Genomic DNA, 18,443 nt, shown 5'->3' with positions numbered 1-18,443 from the left:
CCTAAGTGCCCATCAACAGAGGAATGGATAAAGAAAATGTGGCATATATATACACAATGGAGTATTATTCAGTCACAAAAAAGAACAAAATCATGGCATTTTCAGGAAAATGGATGAAATCAGAGATCACCATGTTAAGGGAAATAAGACAGACTAACAAAGACAAGTATTGTAAGCCTTCTCTCATATGTGGAATCCGGGGGTTAGGGAGAAAGGTAAATCAGGAAAGAGGAAGGGGATGAGGGAAGGGGGAGGGGATTGTAAAGTGGACATGGGGGGGTAGAAATGATCAAAATATGTGTATGTACAAATATGCCATAATGAAAACCACTATTCTAAATAATAACGAGGCATTAATAAAAGAACGAGGGAGATCCAAGATGGCGGACTAGAGGGAGGCTGTGTTCCTTGTTGCTCTGTAACTCCGGTTTCAAGCAGAGGATATCTGTTTCTTGGTGAGGCAGTTTTTGCTGCTTATCGATTCTCTGCTGTTTACCCCATTTGTCTGCTGTGATGACCTGCAGTCTGCCAGCATATTGACGCCTTTTTTGAGTGCAGATTGCTCACAGTTCAGGTGCCTATCATTCGCCATTTGCCTGCCTCTCGCCTGTCCATCGCCCTGCCTTACACCTATCCATCACCCACTGCCCGAGGTTCATCCCGATGGTCTGACAACAGTCAGCAAACTGATCCCCAACCGCCAGTGGAGCACCAGCTGCCTGCTGTGCCTGGAAGTCACTGTGACAGTACCTGCAGGTTTGATTACACGTGGCTGCCGCCATTTTGAGACAACAGCCAGGCCCGTAGGAACCCCTGGCTGGACTGACTAAGCTCCGTCTCCAGGATCCCTCAGCCCAACAATCACTCCCTGCCTCTGGGCCCTCACATCGACTGACGCTCCCTGCTGCCAGGACCCCCCAGAACAACTGACTGCACCCTATCACCAGGACCCCAGACCAACTATTGCACCCAGCCTCAGGATTCCACAACCACACCAAACACACCCAACCTCCAGGACCCCTGCCTGACCAACCGCATCCCGCCTCTAGGACCTCCAGCTGACCACGTCCACACCCTGAGCTGCAGCTCCCCATTTGCCCCACACATTGGAGCCAGAGTGGCCATCTTGGATAATCCTGGAAAGCTAGCTCCGATCTTTAGGTGGGGCAAATCCATCCTGAGTCGCCTGCTGGACACTTGAGCTCATTGTCACATACCTCTCATGCATCAGGCTACTGAAGACTGGGAGGTTTCATTACTATAGGACTGTTATACTGTAGATTTTCTTTTTCTCCTTATGAAAAAATTTAAGTTTTTATTTCTTTACTTTTCTGGCTCTCTTTTCCTTTTGTTTACCTGTTTCCTCAGAAGCTCTTTCTTCCTTTTTTGCATGCTAACATCCAATTTCTTTTGATTATACTCTCACTCTTTCTATTATCTAGAACTTCTGTATATTCTTTTCTTATCCCCATTTAATAGCTACATTCTACATCCCTCTGCATCTCTTTGTCCTCCATTCGAAACTGCATACCTTATGCAAATCTGATTGGTTTTACTGCAGATAATATTTGAACTCACTCTGTTTATTATGACAATATTGTTATTGTCCTCAGAGGGGCTATTTGGTCTAGGATTGCATAGTGTCTGAATTGGGCACTGCTAATATTGATCTTCCCTTAAAGAAAAGGTTGTGGAAATCTATAGGGCCACTCTAAGCCTATAAGGGGGAATCTGCAATACCCAGATCTGCACTGCTAGAAGGGAAGATACATAAACAACATGAAAAAACAAGGGAAGAAATGATCCAAACAAATCTAGATTCTGTATTAATAGAATCCAATGACAGTATGTTAGAAGAAATGTCAGAAAAGGACTTCAGATATACATGATTAAGATGATTCGCGAAGCAAAGGATGAGATTAGAGAAACAAATGCAGGCAATGAATGATAATACCAATAAGCTGAAAGAGCACCTGCAGGAAGCAAAAGATCATTTCAACAAAGAGATAGAGATCTCGGAAAAAAACAAACAGAAATCTTGAAATGAAGGAAACAATAAACAAATAAAAAACTCAATGGAAAGCATCACCAAAAGACTAGACCACTTGGAAGACAGAACCTCAGACAATGAAGACAAAATATTTAATCTTGAAAATAAAGTTGGCCACACAGAGAAGATTGGTAAGAAATCATAAACAGAATCTCCAAGAACTATGGGACATCATGAAAAGAGCAAATTTAAGAATTATGGGGTTTGAGGAAGGCACAGAGATACAACCAAAGGAATGAACAACCTATTGAATGAAATAATATCAGAAAATTTCCCAAGCCTGAAGAACGAAATGGAAAATCAAATACAAGAGGCTTACAGAACACCAAATGCACAAAATCACAACAGATTCCACTCCAAGGCACATTATAATGAAAATGCCTAACATTCAAAATAAAGATAGGATTTTGAAGGCCACGAGAGAAAAGCATCAGATTACATATAGGAGGAGACCAATACAGATAGCAGCCGACTTCTCAACCCAGATTCCTAAAGCTAGAAGGGCCTGGAACAATGTATTTCAAGCTCTGAAAGAACATGGTTGTCAACCAAGAATCCTATACCCAGCAAAACTAACCTTCAGATTTGAAGATGAAATAAAATCCTTCCATGATAACAAAAGTTAAAGAATTACAAATAGAAAGCCTGCCCTACAGAATGTTCTCAACAAAATCTTCCATGAGGAGGAAATGAAAACAACAATGTAGGTCAGCAAAGGGAGGAACTACCTTAAAGGAAAAACCAAAGGAGAAACCAAGTCAAGTTAAAAACCAAAAACAAGCCACATGACTGGGAATACAAATCATATATCAATAATAACCCTGAAGGTTAATGATCTAAACTCATCAATCAAAGGACATAGACTGGCAGGTTGGATTAAAAGAAAGACCCAACAACATGCTGCCTGCAAGAGACTCATCTCATAGAAAAAGACATCCACAGACTAAAGGATGGGAAAAAACCTACCACGGCACATGGACTCAGTAAAAAAGTGGGGGTTTCCCTCCTTACATCAGATAAAGTGGACTTCAAGCCAAAGTAGTCAGAAGGGATAAAGAAGGACATTTCATACTGCTTAAGGGAACCATAAATCAGGAAAGACATAATGATAGTAAATTTATGCCCCAAACAATGGTGCATTCCCTGTACATCAAACAAATCCTTCTCAATATCAGGAATCACATAGACCACAACACAATAATTCTGGGTGACTTTAACACACTGCTGTCACCACTAGATAGATCTTCCAAACAAAACCAAACAAAGAAAACATAGAACTCAATAACACAATCAATAACCTAGATTAATAGACATATATAGAATATTCCATCCATCCATCAACGAGGCGAATTCACTTTCTTCTCAGCAGTACATGGAACCTTCTCAAAATAGACCACATGTTATGTCACAAAGCAGCCCTAGGAAATGCAAACAAATAGAGATACTGCCTTGTGTTCTATCAGATCATAATGAACTGAAAGTAGAAATCAATGACAAAATAAAAACAAATTACTCCAAACACCTGAAGACTAAATAATATGCTATTGAATGACACATGGATAACAAAAAACATCAGGGAGGAGATAGAAAAATTCTTAGAGGTCAATGAGAATGCCGATACAACATATCAAAATCTCTGGGACCCTATGAAAGCAGTACTAAGAGGAAATTCATTGCATGGAGCGCAATTCCAGAAGAGAATGAAAAGTCAACAACTAAATGACCTAACATTACAGCTCAAAGCCCTAGAAAAAGAAGAACAGAATAACAGCAAAAGTAGTAGAAGACAGGAAATAATTAAAATCAGAGCTGAAATCAATGAACTTGAAACAAAGAATAATTCAAATAATTGACAAACAAATAGTTGGTTCTTTGAAAAAGTAAACCAAATAGACAAACCCTTAGCCACACTAACAAAGAGGAGAGAGAAGACTCAAATTACTAAATTCGTGATGAAAAAGGAAATATCACGACAGACACCACTGAGATACATAACACAATGAGAAGCTACTTCGAAAATCTGTATCCAACAAAATAGAAACTACCAAAGACATTGACAAATTTCTAGAGACATATGCTCCTCCCAAACTGAACCAGGAGGGACATACACAATTTAAACAGATCAATATCAAGCAACGAAATAGAAGAAGCCATTAAAAACCTACCATCCAAGAAAAGCCCAGGACCAGACGGATTCTCAGCCGAGTTCTACAAGACCTTCAAAGAAGAACTCATTCCAATACTTCTCAAATATTCCAGGAAATAGAAAAGGAGGGTACCCTACCAAACTCATTCTATGAAGCTAATATCACCCTCATACCCAAACCAGGCAAAGACACATAAGGAAGAAAATTTTAGACCAATATCCTTGATGAATATAGAGGGAAAGATCCTTAACAAAATATTGGCAAACCGTATCCAAAAACATATTAAGAAAATTGTGCACCATGATCAAGTGGGTTCATCCCTGGAATGCAAGGATGGTTTAACATCTGTAAATCAATAAATGTAATCCATCATGTCAATAGACTTAAGGATAAGAATCATAAGGTTATTTCCATTGATGCAGAAAAGTGTTCGACAAAATACAACACCCCTTCATGCTCAAACACTAGAAAAAATAGGGATAGTAGGAAACATACCTGAACATTGTAAAGGCTATTTATGCTAAGCCCATGGCCAACATCATTCTTAATGGAGAAAAACTGAAAACCATTCCCTTTAAAAATGGGAAAAGACAGGGATGTCCTCTTTCACCACTTCTATTCAACATGGTCCTCGAAACTCTAGCCAGAGCAATTAGGCAGACCAAAGAAATTAAAGAGATATGAATAGGAAAAGAGGGAACTTAAGCTGTCACTATTTGCTGATGACATGATTCAATATTTAGGAGGATCCAACAACCTCCTCCAGAAAACTTCTAGACCTCATCAATGAATTCAGCAAAATAGCAGGCTATAAAATCAAACACATAAATTCTAAAGCATTTTCTATGCAAGCGACGAAACAGCTGAAAGGGAAACTGAGGAAAACAACTCATTTGCAATAGCCTCAAAAAAAATAAAATACTTGGGAATTAATCTAACCAAAGAGGTAAAAGATCTCTACAATGAAAACTATAAAACATTGAAGAAAGAATTGAGGAAGACCTTAGAAGATAGAAAGATCTCTCATGTTCTTGGATAGGCAGAATTAATATTGTCAAAATGGCCATACTCCAAAAGTGCTTATACAGATTCAATGCAATTCCAATTAAAATCCCAATGATATACCTTACAGAACTAGAGCAAGCAATCATGAAATTCATCTGGAAGAATAAGGAACCCAGAATAGCTAAAGCAATCCTTAGCAGGAAGAATGAAGCAGGGGGTTATCGCAAACTTCAACTATACTACAAAGCAATAGTAACAAAAACCGCATGGTATTGGCACCCAAATAGACTGTAAATCAATGGTACAGAATAGAGGACACGGACACAAACCCAAATAAATACAATTTTCTAATACTAGACAAAGGTGCCCAAAATATGCAATGGAGAAAAGTAGCCTCTTCAACAAATGGTGCTGGGAAAACTGGAAATCCATATGCAACAGAATGAAACTAAACCCCTATCTTTCACCCTGCACAAAAATCAACTCACAATGGATCAAGGACTGAAATCAAACCAGAGACCCTGCAGTTATAGAAGAAAAAGTAGGGTCCAAATCTTCAACTTGTTGGCTTAGGATCAGACTTCCTTAACAGGACTCCATAGTACAAGAAATAAAAGCAAGAATCAATAACTGGGATAGATTCAAACTAAAAAGCTTCTCTCAGCAAAGGAAACTATCAGCAATGCGAAGAGAGAGCCTGCAGAGTGGGAGAATATCTTTGCCCACTCATACTTCAGATAGAGCACTAATTTCCAGAATATATAGAGAACTCAAACACTCTACACCAAGAACACAAATAACCCAATCAACAAATGGGCTAAGGATATGATCAGACGCTTCACAGAAGAAGATCTACAAGCAATCAACAAACATGTGAAAAAATGTTCACCATCTTAGTAATAAGAGAAATGCAAATCAAAACTACCCTAAGATTCCATCTCACCCCAATTAGAATGGTGATTATCAAGAATATAAGCAACAATAGGTGTTGGAGAGGATGTAGGGAAAAAGGTACACTCATACATTGCTAGTGGAGCTGCAAATTAGTGCAGCCACTCTGGAAAGCAGTGTGGAGATTGCCTCAGAAAACTTGGAGTGGACCACCATTTGACCCAGCTATTCCACTCCTTGGCCTATACCCAAAGGACTTAAAATCAGCATAATACAGAGATACAGCCACATCAATGTTCATAGCTGCTCAGTTCACAATAGCCAGGACTGTGGAACCAACCTAGATGCCCTTCAATTGATGAATGGATAAAGAAACTGTGGCATACTTATACAATGGAATATTACTCAGCTATAAAGAAGAATAAAATTATGGCATTTGCAGGCAAATGGATGAAATTGGAGAATATCATGCTAAGTGAGATAAGCCAATCTCAAAAAACCAAAGGATGAATGATCTCACTGATAAGTGGATGATGACACATAATGGGGGGTGGGAGGGGAGCAAGAATGGAGGAAGGAGGGACTGTTATAGATGGAAAAGAGGGGTGGGAAGGGTGGGGAGGAAGGAAACAAAAACAGAATGAATCAAACATCATACCTTATGTAAATGTATGATTACACAAATGGTATGCTGTTACTCCATGTACAAACAGAAACAACATGTATCTCATTTGTTACAATAAAATAAAATTAAAAAAAAACTCTTCCTGACAAAAACAAACAAACAAACAAAAAAAACCGAAGGGGGAACTACATGATTATCTCAATTGATGCAAAAAGAAGAAAAGCATTTGACAAAATACAACACCAACACCTTTTCATGGAAAAAAAAAAAAAACTCAGAAAACTGGGAGTAGGAGGAGCTTCCTCAACCTTGTAAAGGGAACTCATGCAAGACGCGCAGCTAACGTCACCCTCAACAGTGAAGGACGAAGACTGGCCCGGTATTAGTTCGCTAGGGATGCATAACAACATACTGCAGTTGGGAGGCTTAACAACCTAGGTGTGTGCTTTCACGGTCCTGAGGCCGGACGGCCACAGTCAGGGCGTGGTTTCTCCTCAGTCCTCCTCAGCTGACCGGGAGTGGCTGCCCTGCTGCCATCCTCATTGGCATCCCTTGGTGCAACATGCATCCCTGGTGTTTCCTCATGTGCCTGAATCTCCTTTCCTTACAAGGACCTCAGTCAGATTGGATTCGGGCCCACCCTAGTGGCATCATTTTAATTTTGTCACCTATTTAAAGACCTTATGTCCAAACATGCTACATTCTAAGGTGCCAAGGGTTAGGACATCAACATGGGAAATTTTGAGGGGACAATTCTGCCAATAATACTCCCCAAGATCAGGAACAAGACACGCTGCTCACTTTCACCCTTTGCATTCAACACTATCCCAGAGGTTCTGGACAAGAGTACCCAAACGAAAAGATAAAAAGGCATCTGAATTATAAAGAAAGAAGAAAGCTACCACTGTTTGTGGATGACGTGATCCTATATGTAGAAAATCCAAAAACATTTCCAAAAAATGTATGACACCAATGAACAAGAAAAGTTGGGGGTACAAGATCAACATGCAAAGATCAGTTGTGTATCGACCCCCCATGAACAATCTGAGAAGGAAATTAAGGAAACAATTCCATTTACAATAGTATCCAAAAGAATAAAGTTTCTAGGAATGATTTTAATCAAAGAGGTGAAAGACTTGCATGCTGAAATGAAACCATTGCTGAAAGAAATTGAAGACATAAATGGAAAGACATCCCCTGTTCATGAAGTGGAAGGTATTTTTTCTCAAGTGGTGAGATCACCCAAGTCTATCTACAGGTTCAATATAATTTCTAACAAAATTCTAACAGCCTGTTTAGCAGAAATGGAAGAGCACATCTTCATAGTCCAGGGACCCTGAGTAGCTAAAATAATACCACAAAAGAAGAGCAAAGTGAAAGACTCACACTTCTGATTTCAAGCCTTAGAACTGAGCTGTAGAAATCCAGCAGTGTAGTATTGGCCTAAGGATAGTCATACAGACCAATGGGACAGTTCTGAAAGTCCAGGAGTGAACCCATCCCGCTATGGCAGAGTGATTTTCAATAAGAATGTCTACACATTCAATGGGGGAAAGAACCGCCTCATTAACAAATGGCACTAGGACAAATGAATATCTACATATGAAAGAACGAAGAATCAAGTTGGATATTCACCTCCTGCTAAATACAAACATCAACTCAGAATGGATCGATAACCAAATAATTTAAGAGCTAAAACTAGTTGAAAGGAAACATGAGGATGCATTTCCATGACTTTGAATTTGGTAAGAGATTCTTAGGCATGACACCAAAAACAAAATAACGAAAGAAAAAATAAATTGGACTTCTTCAAAATTATAAACTTTTGTGCATCTAAGGACCATTGAGAAAAAGTCTATAGAATGGGAGGAAATATTTGCAAATATGCACATGGTAAGAGTCTCATTTCCAGGATATATAAAGAACTCTTATAATCAACAAGAATTAGATACAGAACCCAATTAAAATATGGCTTCTAAAAACTGAAAAGCCATTTCTCCAAAGAAGATATACAAATGGCCAACAGGCACATGAAGACATGTTCAAATCACTATTCATTATGGAAATGAAAACCAAACCATAATGAGATGCCTTTGTACCCACCAGGAGGGCTATAACAACAAGGACTGTGCATAGCCACTGTGGTGACACTGGAGAAATCGGAGGCCCTCCTAGGTTGCAGAGGACAGGTAAAGTGGCTGGGGCTGTGCAGACCATTAGTGGCTCCTCATGTAGTTAAATGTAGAATCGCCATATGAAACTGCTGATCCCACTCACGATGTACTCAAAAGAATTGAAATTAGACGGGTGAAACGAACCCTTGTCGGTCGGTGGGACGTTTCTTACCAGCACCCATCGCGGTGGTCAAAGGGGGAAGACGAGTTAGAGATGCAGCTCGGGGCAGCACGCTTGCCCTGCAAGTGCCCCAGGTCCATCCCCAGCACTGGGAATTAAAAAACAGGTAGAACAACTCAAATATCCAATCACCAGGTTGAGCAGATGAGGCTCACACAGGCAGCGGGCTACTAGTCAACCTAACGCAGAGCACAGTGCTGACTAGTGATCGCACGTGGTCCTGAGAAAGCAGCTGAGGTGAAGGGCCCGTGTTTGAGTTCACCTGTAGAGACAGCAGGCGGGGTGGTCTGGGTTTCATTCTGGATGTGATAAAAATGTTTGGGTATGAGTTTTCATTCTGGGGTGTTAAAAATGCTTGGTGACAAGAGAGCAGCACAGCATTGGGAAAGGACTGAATATCACTGAACTCTCCGCTCTATAATGGTTCATTTGTTATGGAGATGTCGCCTTGATTTTTTAGGAAAAAAGGGGGGAAAAGATACAAGAAAGAGAAGGGATGACCAAGAAGCATCTCTGAGGAGACAGGTGGCAACAGAACCTGTGGCTCAGGTGGGAGGGAACTGACTGGGTTCTTCGCACCTGGTGTATTTCCCACCTAGCTGTCACCTTTGGAGCAATGCAGGGAAAATCCCAGAGCAGTGACGACTGTGCGGTTGGAACACGGATGACAAAAGGCGACAGTGACGGCAGCCGATGTCTGGTTCAGTCAAGGCATTTTGTTAGAAGATTCCATAAGTCACCTCACTTAAGCCTAACGCCCTGGGGGACAGATTTCATGACTCCTTTTTACAAGATCAGGAAATGAGAAACCATGTGATTTCTTTAATTCATACAAATATTGAGATGCAAAATGAATCAAGCAGATTGTTATGATTTCAGAGCTGAGGGCCTTCGCCTCCTGACCATGTGTCTCCAGACTTAAAGAAGGGACACCACCGCAAGGGGACAGACCCAGGAGGACGCTCAAGTTCAAGTCCAGTGCATGCCCCAGAACAAGTAGCAAGCATGTGCTGAGCATTACTGACAGACACTCATTTAACTTTCAGAGGACTCTGTAAAACATGCAACGTAGTTACTATTATCCCCATTTTACATGAGAGAAACTGAAGATGGATTAAATGACTTCTTGAAAATCACATAATAAGGGGCAAAGCCAGGGATCCAGGCTGTTTGGCTTTAGAGCTTGGGCTCTTAACCAATAAAGTATGTTTTTTTTTTATATATCTATTTTTAGTTGTCGACGGACCTTACTTATTTACATGCGGTGCTGAGACTCAAACCCAGTGCCTCACACGTGCTGGGCAAGCCCTCTACCTCGGAGCTGCAACCCCAGCCCGCTAGTACATCATTTTTTATCTCTCTCTTTTTAAAGTTTGCTGCAAGGTCACACAGATGTTAGGTGGTCTGAGATGGTGAATCTGAACATCGGGTTGCCTGACTGCAAAGTCCAAGCCCTTCCTTCCTCTCTACGGCGTGAGCTCATCACCCAACACGCAGGATGATGGGCGTGAGGTAGGTATTCAGAGGTACTGAGCAAGAATTCTGAGCGAAGACTCTTCATAACCTGAGGAAGCTGGTAAAGGCCCTGGGGTCACCCATGTCTGACAGGCTGAAATCTCCTGTCAGCTCAAGGGTAGCTCTAAAAGCAAAGGTCTGAGTGAAGTGCTGCTGCCTCCTCTCGGTGGCCTTCCTCTCATTCTGTTGGCCTCTGAAGTTCAAGGTGACGGCATCCAAAATGAAGACAGGGTGGCAAAGAGTTTGGATAAAAATCAAAGAAATTTCTCATTGTCACACTGTAGGAAAATTAAGAAATGAAGCCTGAACAGATAAAAAAACAAGGTGGGAGATAAAAGAGAGAAAATAAGGCTGAGGAAAAAGCGAAATCTATATTTTTTACAAAGGATGTTGGTAGAATCATTAACATTATGAATGATCTCATTCAATAAGCAAGTTTAAAAATCCAATTTTGTTGAAAATAATAGAAATAGGATATTAGACAAGACGGCTTTCGCTCTCATACACTCCTCTGAGCCTTGGTGAACTTCTTTTAGTTTTCATGTGTAATCTATATATATATGTTTGTACTGGGCATTAAACCCAGGAACGTGGTACCACTGAGTACATCCCCCAGCTCTTTTTTTATTATTATTATTATTATTATTAATTTGAGAGAGAGTCTTACTAAGTTGCTGAAGGTCTCAACTCGCTGAGGCTGAACTTGAACTTGCAATCCTCCTGCTCAGCTCCCGAGCTGCTGGGACCATGGGTGTGCGCCCCGGCTCCTGGCCGGAACCACGTTCTCTTGCCACATGTACTTCATTTATTGAGTCAACAAAAAACTGTGGCCACCTGCCATGTGCCAGTCATCACGCTTGGTGGTGGATTGAGTGGGAAGGGCGCATTCTTGCTCTCAGGAAGTTCATGTTAAAAATGAAGAGACAGACACATTCAAAGCACAGCCGCCAAAGTGTTACTACAGTCATGAGAAGGGAAGGTGCCAACCAGGAGAAGCGCAGGGTGCCATGACCGCAGGCAGCAGTCTAAGGTGGCCCAGGTCAAAGGTTGAGAAGGCCCTTCGCAGTGGAAATGTCATTTAAACTGAAATTTGGTGTGCGACTGGGCACACCAAAAACAACTTGGCTCACAGCAGAATAGAGCGCTAGTGAGAGAAACTAGCCAGTGAGCGCAGGCGACAGGGAGGCTGAGACGACTCTCACGAAATGGTGATTGACGCCCGGGTGGACAGTGGTGCCACTCACTAGAACAGAGGGCTCTTGACCCTAAGCAAGTGGGTGGGGAAGACGGGGGATTCAATGGCAGGCCCGTGAGCTGGAGCACTCTGAGGCAGAGGGGCGACGAGCAACGCGCGGTCGCACGTGAAGGCTCGGGGACGTCTTCTGGAATGTAAGCCGACACACACGAGGCCAAGGAGAAGAGGGACACGTCATTTCAGGACAGGAGAGTGTGGAAAACAGACCAAGTGCCCCGCATTCAGGTGACAATGGGGGGGGGGAGCAACTGGAAAGAATTAAAAACAGGAAAATACTGTGACATAAAACGAGAAAAGGACAGTATTTCAAAAGGAGGGTTGTGAAATGCTTCTAAGAGGTCAAGTGAGATGGAAATCTGTGCTTTTAGAAATGTGCCATTCTTGAACACATCCTTTGGGTTTCAGCTCAGTTATTTTTCAATTTGTTCTTTTTAGTTATTCACGACAGTAGATGTATTTGCGTATTATATGTACATGGCGTGTAACTTCCCCGTCCTGTGGCTGTACATGATGTGGAGTTACACTGGTCATTATATATGAACATAGAAAGTTATGTCCGATTCATCTTCTTTCCCATTCCCATCCTCCCTCTGTTCCCCTCATTCCCCCTGGTCCAATCTGGTGAACCTCCACTCCCTGCCCCCATTACCCATTGTGAGTCAGTGTCCTCACATCACAGAGGATATTCGGCCTTTGGTTTTTTAGGATTGGCTTATTTCACTTAGCATGATAGCCTCCAGTTCCATCCATTTACTGGCAAATGCCATAATTTCATTCTTCTTTATGGCTGAGTAATATTCCATTGTGCATATGTACCACATTTTCTTTATTGATTCATCTATCAAAGGGCACCTAGGTTGGTTCCATAGCTTTTGCTATTGTGAAGTGTCATCTTGGTTATTTCTCCAGCTAGCATTGCCACAATTCCTGATTCTGTCTTAAGCACCCCTTTTGTGTGCCTGTACACACCCCCATTGTAGCATTTATCATTCAATAGGCATTTGTAATTGCCTATTTTCTTGTCTGTACCTCTACCTACTTGAAATTTGCACAAACAATTAAGACTGTGGTCTGGTTCAATGCTCCCTCTCCCCCAAATGCAGCCTTGCTCACATGTGTGTCTTATCCTTAAGACACCATGGAAACTAGCATGTATCTGGCAACAAGGTGAGTATCAGTAAAGAGTTGTTTACATTTATTTATTTAGCACCTATATGCCACTGAGCTGGGTGTGGTGGAGGGAACAAGGCAGTAATGAGCCGGCAAGATCTCTACCTGCAGGGAGCTTCTTTTCTGATCACATGCAGCTAAAACTTAAATAAGAATAAAGCAGGGGTGGTGGGAGGGGTTAGCGTTAGGGTTAGGGTTGGGTTTAGGGTTAGGGATAAGGAAGGTGATAAGAATGGAAGAAGGAAGGACTGTATAGAGGGAAAAGAGGGGTGGGAGGGGTGGGGGGAAAGGGGAAAAAATAACAGTATGAATCAAACAACATTACCCTATGTAAATTTATGATTACACAAATGGTATGCCTTGACTCCATGTACAAATAGGGAAACAACATGTATCCATTTGTTACAATAAAAAAAAGAATAAAGTATATTTCTTACCATTTCAGTAGTCATCACCTTGGCTACAATATGTGTTATAGTCTTTCCAACGTCTCTTTTTCCTTTCCTACGTCTCAGAATTCTTGGAAAGAAAGGTCCATGAACTCTATAGTTGAAAACATTTGTGATTAGATTAATATGGAGAAGTATCTATCCTTACTTACAAGAAAAAAGACTAAGCATTTTTGAGAAATATGTTTCATTAATTGTAAGTTCTCTGAGTGAGCAACTTGAGAGCAATGTAGTGACTAAGGTCTTTTGGATAATTGTGTTTAAACCCTTCAGCTCTAAATCTTTTCATTTTAGTGGGTTGTCCCTGGCAGATGGCACGCAACCCCAACAACCAGTGTTTCAGTCACCTTGACTTTTCAATAAATTAGAGAAATTCTTGATCATATTTTCATAATCCAGAGAGCAGAGGTGGCTGATGTCCTTGTGCTACTGAGGCATAAGAAAATTTGGGGACTGTTTAGTCAGCTTTTCAGCTGCTGTGACTAAAGGATCTGACCAGCACAATTATAGAGGAGGAAAGGTTTATTTGAGGGCTCACAGTTTCAGAGGTCCTAGTCCATAGAAGGCTGGCTCCATTCCTTGGGGCTTGAGGTGAGCCAGAACATCATGGCGGAAGAGTGTGGTAGAGGGAAGCAGCTCACATCATCAGGAAGCAGCAAGAGACAAGACTCCACTCTCCAGATACAAAATATATACCCCATAGCCATGCCCCAAACCAGTCTCCTCCAGCCACACCCCACCACTTCAGTTAATCCCATCAGGGGTTAATTCACTGATGGGTCAAGACTCTTACAACCCACACTCATTTCTCCTCTGAACCGTCCTGCATTGTCTTGCATGTGAGCTTTTGGGGGACAACTCACACCCAGACCATAACAGGGACACACCTAATTTGAAGTGCTGTGTTCAGTAACAGTTGTCTCGTTTATAGGCTAGGGTCTCTGTAGAATAATTGGCTATTGTCATCCTAGCAGAATCATTTTAGTTTCTCAGGTGATTTTATGATGCTATTTGCCATTCAGCACTTCTAATTAATTTCATTCTTCTCTTCTACTTCTCTTTTTGTTCCTGTATCTTAATCATTATCTCCAAAAGAAAGTCAGAAAACATGGAGGGTAACTCTTGGGGCATACCCCTGCTGTCAACCCCACGCTCCTTTCCCAATAGACAGACGTGTACTGGCAACTTCCTGGACCCTGCAGCACTTTGATTACTGCTTCATGCGGAGGGATCGCAGCTTTGGTGCCAATATTTTTAAACTTATATCTTAAATAATAAATATTTTTGTGAAACACATGATTTCAGGAAAGTTTCAACAATGTATTGTGCAAGTAATCACGTTAGCAATGTCCTCTGAATAAAAAGTTTCACTAAGCATTTCAAATCAAGCCCCCTCATTATATCACTTTAAGCAAGTAGTTTGATCTTGAGAGATTAAAAAAAGTCTGGCATATTTGTTTTTACCATACACCAGATTATTAGCTGCTCCAAGTGTAAAGCATCCTAAACATTTGGGAAGCCGCAGTAGTTTATCATTCCGTCCTTGCGTTAAAATCAAAGGCATATATGTGTTTTATAAAAAATGAAATTTATTGAGGTCTATTTACATACAAAATACTCATTTTAAGCAAAGCACGCCATGAAGCCTCGCAAACGTACACACCCACTTAACGCAATGATAACGACGAAGCCACAGAGTGTTGGCGTCAGGGTGACCCGTCCCTCGTGCACGGTGGCCGCCAGTCCTCCATGTCCACCCGCAGGTGAACACCCACCTGCTCTCCGTCATTATCAAGCTCCCTTCCTTGGAATTTAGAGTCAGACTCTCTTCTGGGGCAAGTTTTAGATTCACGGCAACATTAAGCCAAAGGCAACCCGAGTCCCCACACCCCACCCATCCCCCTTCCCCACCATCAGGACCCAGCACCAGAGTGGCACAGCAGTCACAGTGAATGGCCTCCGCTGACGTCACTGTCGCCCCGCGTCCACGATCTGCGTCAGGGCTGACTCTCGGTCTCGGCTCTTCAGGGGGCGGACTCCACTTTCTGGGTCCTCTGCGTCCACCGGCCCCTGCGCCAGCCGGTGGCAAGCGCTCGTCTTGCTGCGCCTTCGAACAGCGGGTGGCTGCGCTCCTCAGCGTGGAGCTTCTTCCGATTGGCTTCTTTCACTTAACGATGTCACACGTTTCCGTTTCCTCTGGATCTTCCCGTGGCTCCCAGGTCCCTTCCTTTCAGTGCTGTATGCCAGTCACTTGTCTGGATGCACCACGGCTCGCCTGTACCTCACCCACTGGAGCGCGTCTCGGCTGCCTGCACGTCCGGTAATTATGAATAAAGCTGCCATAAAAATCCATGTGCAGGTTTCTGTGTGGACTTAATTTTCAGCTCCCGTGGGTAGATACCAAGGAACATGACTGCCGGATCATGTGGTGAGAGTCCGTCTAGGTTTATAGGAAACTTCTAAACTCTCTTCCAAAATGACTACACCGTTTTGCATTTCTACCGGAAATGCCCTACATCTTTCTTGGAATGAATTGAATCCAGGGACACTTAACCACTGAGTCACATCCCAGACCTTCTTGTGTCTGGCAACCCCCTCTCCCTGCCTCAATCTGTTTTTCATCTCCACCCCAGTTACTGTGTGCATCAGCAATTTGTTTCTTTATATTGAAGAATAGTATTTCACTGGAGAATTATCTGTACACAAGGTCTTTCATCTGTGAATTGATAATTTTACCTCTTCCTTTCCCATCGGGATGCATTCTGCTTGCCTTCTTGCCTCATTGTTCTGGCTAGAACCTCCAGCACAGTTTGAACAGAAGTGGCAAGAGTGCACATCCTTGTCTGGTTCCGATTGGGTGGGGGGAACCATCCATTCTTTGGCCACGAGGCTCTCAGGTTTTTGTAGACGGTCTTAACGAGGAGGAGGAAAATCCCTTCCATTCCAAGTTTTTTGGAAAGTTTTATCATGAAAGGTTGTCATGTACTTATGTGAGGACTGTCAGCTCAGTATTCTAGAAGGAAGTTCTCTGCCGACCCGAGTTCCGGTGAGGGGCACAGCGGCTGTCCTCTCTGGTGCCAGCGTGGTGGTCCGCAGCTGAGACTCCAGGGGGCGTCGATCTGGACCTCGCCCTCTTGCAGGTCTCTTGCTCTCAGGATGTCTTCCTTAACCTTCTGGTCACTCTGCCAGTCCTGAACTCTCCTCTTGGTCACCTTAAAAAAACCAAGACAGTATCTTTTGCTGCCAGAGCTAGGGGAATTTGAGATCGCTCCCAGGCCAAGAAGCCACAGATTCCTGTTCTTACCATTTTGAGGATAAACCAGTTTCAAGGATAAAGTGTTTTTCCTCATTGTTGCCTTGACAACTTCATAGTTCCTTCAAAGAGTCCGATACTTGTAATATAGTTTGTCCAGATTGCTATCTGGTAGCAGGGTTTGACCAAGCCACTTGTTTTTTTTTTGTTTGTTTGTTTTTGTGGTTCTGGGGATCAAACCCAGGACCTTATGCTTGCAAGGTAAGCACTCTACCAACTGAGCTATCTCCCCAGCCCAAGCCACTTGTTTTAATCCTGGAACCAAACTGTCTGTGATTTTAACCTTTGAGATGAGAGGAATCTTAATGCCGTCTTAACACCTAGTGATGAGAGCTCGTATTCAAATGCAGCTTGTGCTAAATGAATTTGTAGATAAATGGATTTTAAAAGATCTATATTGGTTTCCCAAAGCAGTCCCATGATTTGTCACAGGAACACCAGTAACAATGAAATATCAAACACAGGCACTAAAATGAGATGCTTAATGATTAAGAGAGAGAGAGAGAGGTCAAGTTTGGAGAAAAATGCAAAAAGAAAAGATTTAGGCTTTTAATTGTAGATGAATAAAAAGTGGCTCATCGGGCTGGGGTTGTGGCTCAGTGGTTAGAGCGCTCGCCTAGCATGTGTGAGGCCCTGGGTTTAATCCTCAGCACCACATTAAAAAAAAAAAAGAAGGTATTGTGTCCACCTATAACTAAAAAAACAAAAAATATATTAAAAAAAAAGTGGCTCAGAATTCCTAAGGGCAATGAATAAGCAAAAGTGAACACAGAGAAGGGGTTACATAATCCAGTATGACATAGTCCCCTGGGTCCGTGCAAGATTTCCCATCAATTTTTGGACCATGAGCAAGATTCTGTTTTTTTCATTTGTAAAACAAAGACAGAAATATTGATTTTCTTCATTGCAGGGTAGGGTAAAATTATTTTAATACATTTGAAGTATTCTGGAGAATGATGCTGAGTAAATATACACTGCTTTATTTATCAAGAACAACTTATGTTGGTAAGAGAAGCTGAAATTATAAGGCAGGCAAGTTAATGAATTGTGTACTTCACATATAATATGTGAAGCCAATCCACCTCCTCCTTTCTTATGCTCTAAGAAGGCCATAATCAAAACAGTTTGCCTTTATACCACAATCAAAAAAGATAAAGATGAAAGATAAGGAAAGGACTGAATTATGGGAATTATTTTGCAAAAAATAACACAAATGAATTCAATGATATAAAAATAATTTTCCAATACATATAGTTGTATCTTGAGCTTAATTTACAAATTAGACATCTAATTTTATAATCTATTTTAATCAAAACAATATATATGACAAGTACTATTAAAAAAAAAACACATTATCTTTTACTTCTATTTAAAATAGAGTCGATTATTACCGAAGGCGTAAATCTTCCCACATTTTCAATAATCCACAGAGCATCACTATCTCATAGTATTTTTTCCAACATTCAACAGCCTCTGCTGCGGACGGGTCTTCTTTAATATTGCTCTGATACTCGATGAGCTCCACACGCTTGTTTTTGTATTTCTCCAGAGTTTTTTTAAAACGCTGGGCAATTGGTCCAGGAATTGTTCCGTCCTGTATGTCACACCACCTGAAAAGTACCGACCAGTTACAATGTTTCTTGTTCATAAAGTGCTGAAGAATTTCTT

The 18,443-nt window shown here is 41.7% G+C and overlaps 1 protein-coding gene across 1 annotated transcript in view; it reads right to left on the bottom strand.

The window, feature by feature from the left end:
* The window catches only part of Shcbp1l (SHC binding and spindle associated 1 like), a 52,685-nt gene that overhangs the window by 17,647 nt on the left and 16,595 nt on the right, over positions 1–18,443 (bottom strand). The window contains exons 5-6 of the mRNA XM_047520899.1: positions 18,167–18,385; positions 13,451–13,556 (exon numbers count right to left, since the gene is read on the bottom strand). Coding sequence (XP_047376855.1) covers positions 13,451–13,556; positions 18,167–18,385 — 325 coding nt within the window. The remainder of the gene's footprint in view (positions 1–13,450; positions 13,557–18,166; positions 18,386–18,443) is intronic.

Source organism: Sciurus carolinensis, chromosome 12 (genome assembly GCF_902686445.1).
Source record: "Sciurus carolinensis chromosome 12, mSciCar1.2, whole genome shotgun sequence".
NCBI classification, from domain to species: Eukaryota; Metazoa; Chordata; class Mammalia; order Rodentia; family Sciuridae; genus Sciurus; species Sciurus carolinensis.
The sequence above is the reverse complement of the archived record's forward strand: the minus strand, read 5'-3'. Positions and strand labels throughout refer to the sequence as shown.